General features: G+C 39.6%; 1 protein-coding gene across 3 annotated transcripts in view; it reads right to left on the reverse strand.

Annotated features, from left to right (window-relative positions):
• The window catches only part of LOC109962647 (capping protein, Arp2/3 and myosin-I linker protein 3-like), a 73954-nt gene that overhangs the window by 34264 nt on the left and 26747 nt on the right, over window positions 1-12943 (reverse strand). For all 3 annotated transcript variants that reach the window (XM_020604540.1, XM_020604541.1, XM_020604539.1), the window contains exons 9-14: window positions 10975-11050; window positions 9646-9734; window positions 7307-7401; window positions 6017-6103; window positions 4098-4207; window positions 2555-2632 (exon numbers count right to left, since the gene is read on the reverse strand). In XM_020604540.1, coding sequence (XP_020460196.1) covers window positions 2555-2632; window positions 4098-4207; window positions 6017-6103; window positions 7307-7401; window positions 9646-9734; window positions 10975-11050 — 535 coding nt within the window. The remainder of the gene's footprint in view (window positions 1-2554; window positions 2633-4097; window positions 4208-6016; window positions 6104-7306; window positions 7402-9645; window positions 9735-10974; window positions 11051-12943) is intronic.

A 12943-nucleotide genomic window follows, 5' to 3' on the forward strand; every position in this document is an offset into this window, starting at 1 on the left:
CCCACACTCGGGTTTCAGCAGTTTACAGTGATGGAAAACACCCAAGTACCTTTATTCAAGCCTGTACTTAAGTGCAATTTCAAGGTAGTTACACTGACATTTCCATTTTGTGTACTGTATACTACATCTACTGCTCTAATATGACAAGAGGAAGCTTATAAAAAAAACTGTCCATTGTTAAAGATTAAAAATATATTTCCTTTCTTGGCTTGTGACTTCTAATAGGAAATTAAGTCAAAAAGCCTCAATATTTTTCAAATGAATAATTATATCAGTGTTATCTCATATACTAGGGGTATGTTTATACCGTCAAAGAATTATTATGGGGTCAAACTATCATGGGAATATTGCTTTCAGGTGGAATAGTATTATGGGGAAGCTGGCCTGCCTTGGCTTTGACTGTTGTCTAGTTCTTTATTCATTATATGTTCTTGTCCATTTAATGGTTACAGCCCTCTAGCTCCAGCAGCTGAATGAAATGTAGCAGACAGTGTTTCTCCTAATCTTTCAGAGTGTATACGGAAAGTGATCATCAGTCGGAGAAGACTCCTTATTCCCGATAGCAGGACCAAATGGGCAATAAGAAGTGTAACTGTATTACACTGCATCAAAGTCAAGAGGAACCCATACCAGGAAAAACTAAATTCGTTTTTCCATTTTACTACACTGAATATCCATCAAATGTCAAGTTTCACATTAAAATTCTGAAAAAAGCTACTGAAATCTTGTAAGTGTAAGAAATTCAATATGTGGTGTCATCTACAGTGCATATATGATCAATGTAAACCCATGGAACCATTTATTTATCATCCGCTCACAGCGTATATCAAATCAAACATTAAAGATTTGACTCACTTTCAAACTGTGAGGCTCTGGAAAGTACAAAAATGAATGTGCACAAACCTGTGAGCCACTACACCTTAAAATAAAAATGATATATGTGTGTGTGCTTGACAGGAGAGACCGCTAACCAAATAATATCTGTATCAATACCCAGTTTCTGGTGAGACTTTAGGCAGCATTTTATTAAACTATCAGACAAGATTAACAACTATCAGACAAATCAATTTTCCCTGCCAGCCTGATCCATCACCCAAATTGATTGCCTGACTGGCATCGGTTCATCAGTGCAGATTAAAACAGGGAATTATTAATAATTCAATCCAAATGGGAAACACTAAAAAAAATTCTCCCTGGGTTTCTCTCTAAGGGATAAATGACAATTAACGAATCCAGGACATGAAGCAGTTTGAATACTAGTTTAGTCTCAGGGAGAGTTTTAAAAATAAACAAGGACAGAAAGTTTGTGAACTTGCAAATAAAGCAGGACAGAGGCGATGATTTCAACTTCATTCAGTACAAAATTCATGGCCCACATTAAAGGGAGGGAGAACAGATATGTTCACAGGGTAGATGATTCTTTCATTAAACAAAGCCCTGCCCGACAGCTCGCTGGGTCCATGTGTGATACTGCTCAGCTGAAGTGAGGTACAGCAAGGAAAGAATCCAAACATATCACAATGAAGTGCAAGGCACTGTGATACAGAGGAACCAGTGGTGTGGCAAGTATTTGATCCCTAAGTAGTAATACAACAATATAAAAATACTCCACTACAAGTCCGGCATTCACAGCCGTAAGTGGCTAAAAGTATTATCAGCTAATTTTAGTTAATATACAATATTATTAGTACTGCAGAGATGCATTAATATAGTACTGGGCCTTTTAGAGTTAATACAAATAATGGTCTGCATTAAAAAAAAAACAAAGATATGTATTCTCTAACTATATCTCTGCACAGTAGTTTTCCTTGTTATTGGCATAATCGGCCATTACCTTCACACCAGTACATCAGTAATCCAACAGTATGTTTTCTTAATTTAGCTCATACATTTCAGCCTGATGATGTAAGTTCACAGTAGGTGTGGTGAAACATGGGGTGGCTTTTATTGTGAAGCTGTCACAGGAAGCTCGAGTGTTTGCTGACCTTGTCTACAGACATGAATGTCAGCAGCAATACAGTGGTGACACAGCAGTAGATGTAAACAACAAATGGAACCTCCTGTTCAGCCAGCAGTTGTCACAAACCTGTACATCTTTGAAAGTATATGTGCAGATATACCTTCTAACCTGCACAGTTACAGTGAACCAGAACAAAATCTGCCATCTCAGCAATAGGGGGCAGGGGCAGGCACATCTGCTAACATGGCAAGACACTGTTCTGTCACAGTGGCAGACACAGTGACCTCTCTGAAGTGACAAAATATGACCAAACTCATGATGCAAGGACTATTGCATGCTATTTATACAATGTGCTCATTGAATTCATTAGAGGCAATAGTCGTCTATTGTGGTGCCTTCTAAGAGCTTTCACCACCATTTAATGTATTATACATAGTGAAACTCTAAAAAAGTCTGAGCCAACTGAGGTTAGACTGTTATTGTGTGGTGGGCGATTCGTATTCAGGATGCTACCCCTTTCTGAATCCCATTTTAGAGATGAGATCAGACAGTAACGGGTGGATAGTGACTGCAACAGAGATCGTAAGTACAAACCAAGTCCACAGTGCAGTCTGTCCCAGACAGATCCAGATGGACTAGGCAGTTGGGCTGGGCCAGGAACAGGTACAGGTTCTGCACAGGAAAATGTAGATGTTAAGAGAATTAATACAAACTATATACCTACAAATATGTACAAAAATATTGCATATAGTGCTTACCAAAAGTATTTACTCCCCTTGAAAGTTTTCATGTTTTATTGTTTTACAACAACAAATAGGAAATTTAAAGTGAGATTGGTACAAAGTCACCGAAAGGCTGTACAAAAATAAAATACAAAATAGTTGCAGGGCAACACACAATACTTTTCTTGAGCCGGTATCATGATAAACTCTACAAATGAAAACAAAGGAACACTCCTAAGAACTCAGTAGAAAGGTGATTGAAATGTCAGGCGAAGGACAAGAAAATTTCAATGCGACTAAATATCTCTTGGGGTCCAGTAAATCCGTCTAGACCATCTTCAAAAACTGAGCGCAAGGAAGAGAGCGGTGAGGGAGAAAAGCCCTAGGACAGCTGAGTTCAGAAACTCAGGGTGATGAAGCCTTGTAGGCAACAAAAGTTGGCTAAGTGTTGACAGTCGCAGTTGGGAAAGTGAAAGAAAAAAAAAAAAAAAAGCCACTCTTAAAAAACTCCTAACATCTGAGCCATAGTTTGCCAGAGGGCACACAAGATACTTTGAAGTCAGCTGGAAGGAGCTCCAGAGGTTTGCTGAGGCCAAAATCGAGTTTTTTCATCAGACTAAACACCACACCATCATAAACATCACACTGTTGCCGGTGTGAAGCATCATGCCATGGGAGTGCTTTTCTACAGGAGGCCCTGGGGCGGTCAAATAAATCCAGCAAAATACACAAATATCCTACAGCAAGCGTAACCTGTTGCAGTCTGCAACAAAATCCTGCTGCTTCAGAGAAGATTTGTTTCCCAGCAAGAAAATAAGCCCAAGCATGAATACAAGACTGTATAAGAATAGCTTGGAAAAAAAAACCCAGAAAAGACCAGGACTGGCCGAGTCAGAGTCAAGTCCTCAATCCATTTAAAAATGCTGTTCACTCACAATCCACATGCAACATGACAGAGCGTCAACGGTTCAACAAAGAAGCATGGAGTGAATACCTCACAAATCTATGCTTTTTATATTTGTAATCAATCTGAATCACTATCAGAATCTATTTGTTAGTCAGTGTCTACATTAAATCTCCTTTGATGAAATGTTGTAAAGCAATAGTCAGGTGTCCATGTAATGTGGTGCACATTTTAACGCAATTTCCAGAAATTTGGAGACAGGAAATGCAAATGAATGTACATTTCCACTCCGTATCATTACGCAGATGTTAGATGTTGGTCTCACTGAGATTAAATATTTGACCTTTGTTTGTATTTTGGCAGGATTTTTAGGCATTTGAAAATGTGCATAATGACAAGCATATGGAAACACACTTAGTATAACTAAAAAAATTTAAAAAAAACTGTTCAAAAGGGTCAAATTTTTTACAGGCACTGTGTGTGCATGTGTGTGAGTATGCAAATCCCTCACTGTGGCATCCTCTCCAGACAGAACCCCAGGGTTTTTGCTCAGGTCCAGATGCAGCAGAGAACTGGAGTAGTCATCACTTGAACACAACGCCTGGGACAGTGAAACAACACCTAGTGAAGACATAGAAGAAGTGACAGAGTGGGAGTAAGGGAGGAGAAATGATGGAGGTTCGGATACACAAGTTCTATTCATCCTTGAGTCATTTAATCACTTTGAAATCAGCCTGTTTGTATCTTTTTTCAATAGCGGTGGACATGGTACTGTAGAAAACTACATCATAAGCAAACACTGTGGCAAAAGATCACTGAGGAGAGACCGCTGAGCTCATACGCAGCCACCTTCTCCCCCATCCCGGCACCCAAGTCTACCCTGATTGCCAAAACAAAAGAAAATCATTCTTTTAAATCAGATCACTACACAATTACACCCACAGGCCCAAAGGAACCCCTCATTAAAATCCTCACCCTGCAATACAAACACAAAGCACAGCAAGCCGTAGCCAAGTTTTGGATTAAATATAGATGCAATAACAACATGAAAGGAATATCTAGCAGCAACAAGCATTTGTTACTTTGTGATATATCACTGATGGCAGCCAGCAGTTGAAAGATGTGTGTCTCTTGTTCTCCTGAATTGATAAGAGTGTGCGGAAGAAGCCGGCTACTGCATGTGCAGCTCTGAAGCTGGCAAGGTGCTAAGCTCGTCATTCCCAATTTGTAGCGATTAGGACGGAAATGAGGAGAAGAAGGGACAGGGTGTCTAATACCCCCTCCGTCTATCTATCAGCTGTCATCCAGCCTGTGTGACATTGTCAAGTGTGTGCAGGAGCAAGGGTGTAAAAGTATGTGTCACATATCTGACAATTTGCATGTCTCATCACATCTTAGTGACGTATATAGCCTAGGTGTGTGTAAGTGCTGGCATATGTGTAGGTGTTGTAGAGACAAAGGGAAGGAGGGCCAGAGAGAGAGAGAGACAGAGAGACAGAGAGAGAGAGATCTATAAATATTCAACAAAAAATACTCAGTCCCTGCAAAGTCATACCAACACGCACCATCCAAGGTCAGCACTCTCACTGCATTCCCCTGAATCACTGTGTTAACCCAGTGCCTTTTAAAAATCCTATCTAGTGTGGTTTTTCCAATTACAGCATACACCATCTGACATGAAGCTTTTGGGTAGTGGCACATAAGTAAAATTCAGACTTATAATTATATTCAGCCCCCCAGCTATGGCCAGACAGCTTGACATAGCTCTCTTTCACAGCCTTCTGTAGTTGACTCTCTCTCTGCTGCGCACAGTAGGTAATCTTTCTACACTAAAACATATATCAAGAAGTGACACCATTCTTAACTCACACAAGTAGTTACTGGGTTTTGCCTTTACAGGATAGCACACTGCTCTGCAACACATCATCATATTAGCTAAATCACATAAACATCACAACCCATGAGTTCTACAAAAGATTGAAAATGCTTTGACATATGCTATAATAACCTATATTTAACCTATCAGTGCCAGTAATATACTTCTGAAATGTCTGTAATACTACAGTAGAGGTTGTACTGTCTGGAATACACACAACAGATTTGGGAGACTGCACTAATGTCTCGGTCAGGAAATGCAAGGATCAGCTACTTATGATTCTGGCCTGATTATCATTTCATACATGGACATGGGTCTGTTTATCTATGTGAGGACATGCTAGGCTGGTTTGTAGGACTGGAAAGCCTGGACTCAAGCTCAGCTTTTATAGAAAGCTTCCACTCTGCTCACGTGTCTTTGAGCAAGACACAGTTTGTACAGTACGAGCTCCAACATTTGGTTTGATATTTATTTACGTCCAATGATAATTTTTTTGAAATGAGTGTGCAAGGTCAGCCACTGGAGGCTGCTGTGTCTCAGTGGAACACTCCTACCCTTGGAGGACAAGGAGGTCTTGGAGAGATTGAGGAGGTGCAGTCCTTTGTTGAGACGACACACCTGTTGAATCAGGTTGGAGACTCCTGGCAGGAGGAGACAGGAGACAGGAGACAGAGGAGATGGAACATGAAGGCTTCATTTAAAATCTAAATCACCCAAAGCCACCTAAATATTGAACATTTGAATTTTTGCTGATTTTGTGAAGTGAAAATCTTTGGATTTTGAAATTCTGGTTGAAATAAACAAGCAATTCAAAGATACTAAATTGTGAAGGACTTTTTACTGTTTTCTGTTGTGCTACAGACCAAACAGAGTTATGAGCCCACACACAATTCTCTCACTGCACCCCCCCGCCAAAAAAAAAAAAACACAGTGTAGTCATACCCTCAGGTATACTACAGCTAAAAACAAAACGCACACACAACATAACAACATACAATCTCACATTGTCTCACCCAGCACAGAGACAAACCCACAAGCCAGATTACATAACACATAGGTTCAGCTCAGTCATTTCATTAAACACATTGCAGCCATGAGGATAATATAATAGACTCTGTGTTATTAAAGACAGGATTCACTGCAATGCCAAACCTTATTTCTTGGTTCCTGTCTTTTACTGATTCTCTCAGCTTCTATTAATATGTACAGAACTCTTACTTTTAGATTAACAGAAAAACCACTGCAACCATGCACAGCAGAAGGTCATTCTTTGCTATGATTATAGGTATTACTATGATGGTACAGTAGTTAAGTGCTCAGCACTTTTGTGGCTGTAATCACAATGAATTCCACATACTGTCAATGTGCTCATAAAGAAGCGCCTACACACAAGGTGATATGTGTGAGCAAAAAGAATTTACTGAAGTGAGTGGAAGTTATGTGTCAGACAGGAGGAAGGACGTTAGCTAATGGTGTGCACGCAAAGCCTGAATCTGACATACAGCACACACACACTTTCTCTTTAACATTCACACAGTAGAAATGTATATAGATGCTGATCTACAACAACAGCAACAGAGGTGGACAATTTTTCTTCAGTGTTCAAAGAAACATAAGAGGTCTTGTTTGTGTGGTGAACTGTGGGCGACACTACACATACATACTGTAGCACGAGGGAGATGAGGGAGAAACAGGAAAACAAAACAGAAAATAGGGGTTATGTGATGACATTTTGAATTAACTGAGAGCAAAAGAATGCCATAGAAAAGTAAGAGCGAAAGAACAAGCAGAGGTGCCCTGAGAGAGATGCAGAGAGTAGGAGCAGAAAGCGTTCAGACCGATACCTTGGTTGTCTAGCGTGTTATGAGCCAGGTTGAGAGAATGAATCACAGAGGCTGGGTTCTCTGACAGTGCTGACGCCATCTTCTGTGGGAAATCCCTGGAGAGAAAATGTTAAAAAAAGAAAAATTAAGCCTGAAAACTGTTAATTCAATGCTGGTCTCAAAGACAGAGCAAGCTGATGAAGTCTTTTATTCATTAGTCGATATGTTTGCTTAATCAAAAGAAAAAGCTCACTTAAAAGTCGAATCTGTAGAGGCCCTGGCTATATGAAATTGTGGCTTTAAAGCTGCACCATTTAAAACTGGATCAACAGATGTAATGACAGTGCAGTCTGTGCAATCTGTAAGGGGTCGCTCACAATCACAAACCAGAAGATAATTATCAGCCAACTCCAACAGTTTCCTCAACTCTACGAAGCCGTTAAGCATCACTTAGCTCATTATTTTGGTTTTACAGCCCACAACTTTAATGCTTTATTCGTCCTTGCCACTCTCAACCTGTTTTCAGCCACAGCAGGCAGCTGTACACACAAACAAAGCTCTAATGAAAGCACTATGCACAATGTGCCCAGCACTGAGCAGCAAAGGGAATGTGAATAGCTACTGAAGATAATTCAAGTGTCAGTCTCTTGTCTCTGTCCTGTGCTGTTTGGCTTTTCTCCTGTCATTTCCCCTCCAGCCACCAGATGTCCTTGGGCTTTCTTTCCACCCCACCTCTTTGGTAAAATGAGTCTGGGATGGGAACAAGAATGTAAACAGAGGAAGAAGACCCATGTTCTTTACCGGTAAATATTCCTATGAAGGATCTTTGTTTTAGGGCATAGAGAGACAGCACAATTAGCATTTGTGCTAATTGAATTCGGGATCACCTTCCCACTGCAAATTAACTGCTCCAGACTGCATTAGGAACCAGAACAAGACCACATCCAGTAAAGGGTTGCACTATGGTTGTTTTGGTCCACATTCAAGTGTGATTGCTTTGTTCTGACCTGCCCCAGTGAACCACACCAGGATCTAAAACAAGGCAGGTGTGAAAACACCCTTGCACAAAATGTGACATTTAAAAGTTGGCACAGAGAAAAATGGAGCTAAAGGAGAGTTAATATTCAGCTTACATAAGTGCCAATAATACAATGATGTTCCTGTCTGCTGAAAGTGTAAAACAGTTTGCTTATACATCCCTTATAACAATTTAACAAGTTAATATGTTGGCTGTGTCATTACAGATTGCTCTGCTGCCCCAAAGTGGCCAAAATGTAAATTATAGCTGTTTTAATAAACGTGCCATTAAAGGTCAAGAAGTGCATTAAATCAAGCTTGCTAAGTCACATTAAAACATCATTGTTTTGTATTGTTGTTTTGATTCTTTGTTGCTCCTTGTTCTGTAAGGTGTCCTTGGGTATTTGACCTGCACCAACAAATCAAATTTATTATAATTACTGTAGCTCAAAGAATCCCCCCTCATTTCACACTTCAAAGTATGAGCATTGTACTGCACATCATAACTAATATGAATTCTTCTATCTTTGTAAAACAAGTCACTAAAATATCAATACTTATGAATTCAAGACTCATCTTTGTTACTGTGCTGTACTTACATTTGCTTTTATTTTTCCCAGAAAGTTCTTTGAAAGTTAATTAGTCGCATCAGAATGTGCACTGTATTTCAGGGGGCATCTATTAGCTGATATACTATTTGAGAACCTCACTTTTGTAATGTACAGTACATACTGTAGCATGTGGTTCTTCAGCTTCTGGTGCAATGCACTGAGGAAGCCTATAATAAAAACTTCTCTCTCTTGAAAGCAATTTAATACAGGGAAAGTATAAAAACTTGGTGACTTTATCATTGTGCTGCAGTACATTATTTTGCATTGAGACAGCCAATTCATCTCAATTAATACTAAATAAGGTAACTGCTCTGCTTAATGATGCCAGCCATGCACAGAAGGCAAAATGTCTTCCCAGGTAAAGCACACATTTTCACTTATGTTTCAATGGAGAATCACTGCAGGCTGCAAGCAAACATGAGCTTTATTGGATGAAAGAGTGGCATTTAAGAGAGGTGACAGAGACGGAACAAGAACAAGACACACAATTGAAAAGGTCAAGATAGCAGAGGAGGGTGGGGAGCAGTGGAGAGGTGAGATGACAGAGATGAAGTGGGAAGAGCAGACAGGCACAGGAGAAAAGGAGAGGGAAGAGAAAAGAGTGACCATAGTGAAGGGGCAGATGAGTGTTTGAGAGGTAAAGGTCAAGGGAGAACAGCTGGAGAGGAAATTAGATGTAAACAAAGAAAAGTGCCTGGCAGGGCTGATGATGTCAAGTAAGAAGAAACCTACGATTTGAGCCCAGCATTCTCCAGAGTGAGCTCCTCTAAACTGTTGGACTTGCTGACTGTGTGCAGAACCTGGTCCACCACCTCTGAGCCCTGGAGAAAACAAAATTAACAAACATTTACCCTTAGTATGGTAGTGTAATTTTAAAAGCCCCTACAAAAATCTGTTCTCAAGCAGCTTCTTACTATAAATGGAGTCCTTCATAAACACAACATTTACTGTAAAATCTTAAACAGTTTGGGAGAGAGATGTCTGTTTTTCTTATCTCTGTGCTAATCTCGTGGGTCTGAGGTGGGTGGGGCTCAGCTGAAAAAAGAACTACTATCCACCAGTGGCACCAGTTGTGGGATTGTTTTTGTGGTTATATTTCAGAATTCTAATTTTGGGTATTGCTTATTAAGCCATAATTATTGTATATTATATAGAAAAAACTACTTTAAAAAGGCACAATATTTTTAAGTGTGTGTCCCCATTTGGTTTATATCATGCATGTACTGTACACAAAAACAAATACAATACAGTGTAAACAATAAAGGATTTAAAATATTTTAAAAAACAGCAACACCAACATCAGCTCTGCAAATGATGAAGGAAATGCACAGTGTTTCAGTGGGTAACACTACATGTAAACAACTTTGCCTACAAGAACATTTGACAAATAATCTTTAAAATTCAATATCAGGTTTTGTTGGGCTTTAATGATGAACACATTTAATCTCATTCCTTCCAAAATGATTTATACATTTAACTTTTTGTAGACTGGTTCCAGTTAGTTGACCTCGGACATCACTGGATACCATTCACTCCAATGCATATAATGAATATTTAATAGACATCATCTTAAACAGACATGAAACTTTACTGAGGCTAACTTGTCTTAGTGTTCTCTTTCAATCTTGCTTAACTTGATTTTCACTTAGCATATGCTCTCAGCGAGCACTTTATTAGGTACACCTGTACAACTGAATGCAATCTAGTACAATCTGTCAGGACACCTAGTTTTATAAAGCTTATATTTCTTTCTTGTGAACTTGTCAGAAATGTATAATTTATTAGTAGTTAAAGATGATGTTGTACTGAACTACATTATATTCAGAGGTGTTCCTAATATTCTGATCTTTTCATGTATGTACAGTAGCTGGGGAGGACAAAAATATAGAGACACCTGTGGATATAATGTAGTCCATTACACCACCTTTAAGTATGACCTCAATAATAAACATATAATTGAATTTATACATTTATGACTATTTCACCAAAAACTTAAAACTGAGCGGTAGTCTACATCTGGCAGGAAGGTTTATAAACAAGGAAGATAAAACTGATAGTTACTATGCGCATGTCTTTGCAGTACAGCTTGGTGAACCAGGTGTTGTATGCAATGGATGCCACGATCACCGCCAAGTCCCTGGAATGAACACACACACACACACACACCCATTAAAGATAACATTCAAATCTTTAAATTAGCGATCCCCATCTGTTCAAACCAATTTATGCCACTGATCTATAAATTCACATTTTTGTGAGCCAAACTTTTCTTTGCTCTCTGTCTGGTGAAAAGCAGTTTATCATTGTGACAGGGAGTACACCATGGACAGAGTTGCTTTCCAAAAGACTAGCGATACTGCAACCCCACCGACAAGGAGAAGCAGAGAACAAAAAAGGAGACAGAGATGTAAAGATCAATGGCTGGGTCAGTGGATTATTCAATAAAGTCACAGTTTGATCCCAAGCTGCAGACCTCAAATAGTGCTTCATCCACTGCTACACAGAAAGAGCACACATATAGTTCAGTACGAGTTTCTGAGGTACAAAGAGAACGTAAGAGAGAGAATTTTAGTATCCCCCAAGGTCCAACTAAAGCCATACTGCTACTACACCTGCGATACATCATCTGACAAACAAGCAGCAACACAGAGAGGCGGGAGCCAAACATAGAGAATGAGTCCAGAGAGAGGAAAGAGAAAGAGAAAAACAGAGAGACAGAGAAAATATAGACAGTGAAAGAAAGAGGACGTAAGAGTGTAGCCTACTGTAGCTGCTGTCAGTAACAGCAGTAGTCTGGACATTAGAATACAGGACATCTCAGAGGAGTAAAATGACTACAGGCTATGTTCCTTTGTTATTACCATGCCAGCCATCAGACCAGTCCACTGAGCAGGAGATGCACATGTCATAATTCATCATCAGCACTGACTGTTGATTCATGTTTTGACATGTAACTGACCTTCACAATGTCCCACTTAGTGTGTTAGTGTTTACATGTCATCTTGTACCTTTATGAGGACCTGTATATGAGGACATGCTAGCACAGCAGGTGTATCAGGTTGCTGTATACTACTTCACACAAATTCAGAGTAAGACTTGGGTTTAATGTTGAGAGAAATGTTTCCATTTAGTTAGAATAAAACGTAAAGATAAAATTACTTCAAGGTAAGAGTCGGTTTTATAGCTAACTTTAGCAATAAAATTCAGTTTGGGATAAAGGTTAAGTGAAAAGCACAGTACAGTACAGACTGCTCTCACAGGTACAGTTACAAAATATTGTCATTGGGTATGAGGCTAAACAAGAATAATGCTTCCAAGTAAAATGTGCACAAAAATCCTAGTGCTTTTATTTTGACTCCCATTTACATATATACATGTACCAAATGGACTAAGGATGCAAAGCGATAGCTTGACATTCTTTGACACCTTTTGTAAGGTTTTACAAAGGGTGAAGAGCTGGACTACTTGTCTGACTTTGTGTAGTCTCCAGTGATCGCCTGGCAACCTCACAATGATGACAACACTTTGAGAAGTACAGTGAGGAACAGAAGTATTTGAACACCCTGCGGTTTTGCAAGTTCTCCCACTTAGAAATCATGGAGGGGTCTGAAATTCACATTGTAGGTGCATTCCCACTCTGAGAGACAGAATAAAAAAAAATTCAGGAAATCACATTGTATGATTTTTAAAGAATTTATTTGTCTTGCACTGCTGAACATAAGTATTTGAACACCTGAGAAAATCAGTGTTAATATTTGGTACAGAAACCTTTGTTTGCAATTACAGAGGTCAAACGTTTCCTGTAGTTCTTGACCAGGTTTGCACACACTGCAACAGGGATTTTGGCCCACTCCTCCACACAGATCTCCTCTAGATCTGTCAGGTTTCGGGGCTGTCGCTGAGCAACGCGGAGTTTAAGCTCCCTCCAAAGATGTTCTATTGGATTGAGGTCTGGAGACTGGCTAGGCCACTCCAGAACCTTGATATGCTTCTTACGGAGCCACTCCTTGGTTATCCTGGCTGTGTGCTT

This window comes from Monopterus albus, unplaced genomic scaffold (assembly GCF_001952655.1).
Source record: "Monopterus albus unplaced genomic scaffold, M_albus_1.0 scaffold66.1, whole genome shotgun sequence".
Lineage (NCBI taxonomy): Eukaryota > Metazoa > Chordata > Actinopteri > Synbranchiformes > Synbranchidae > Monopterus > Monopterus albus.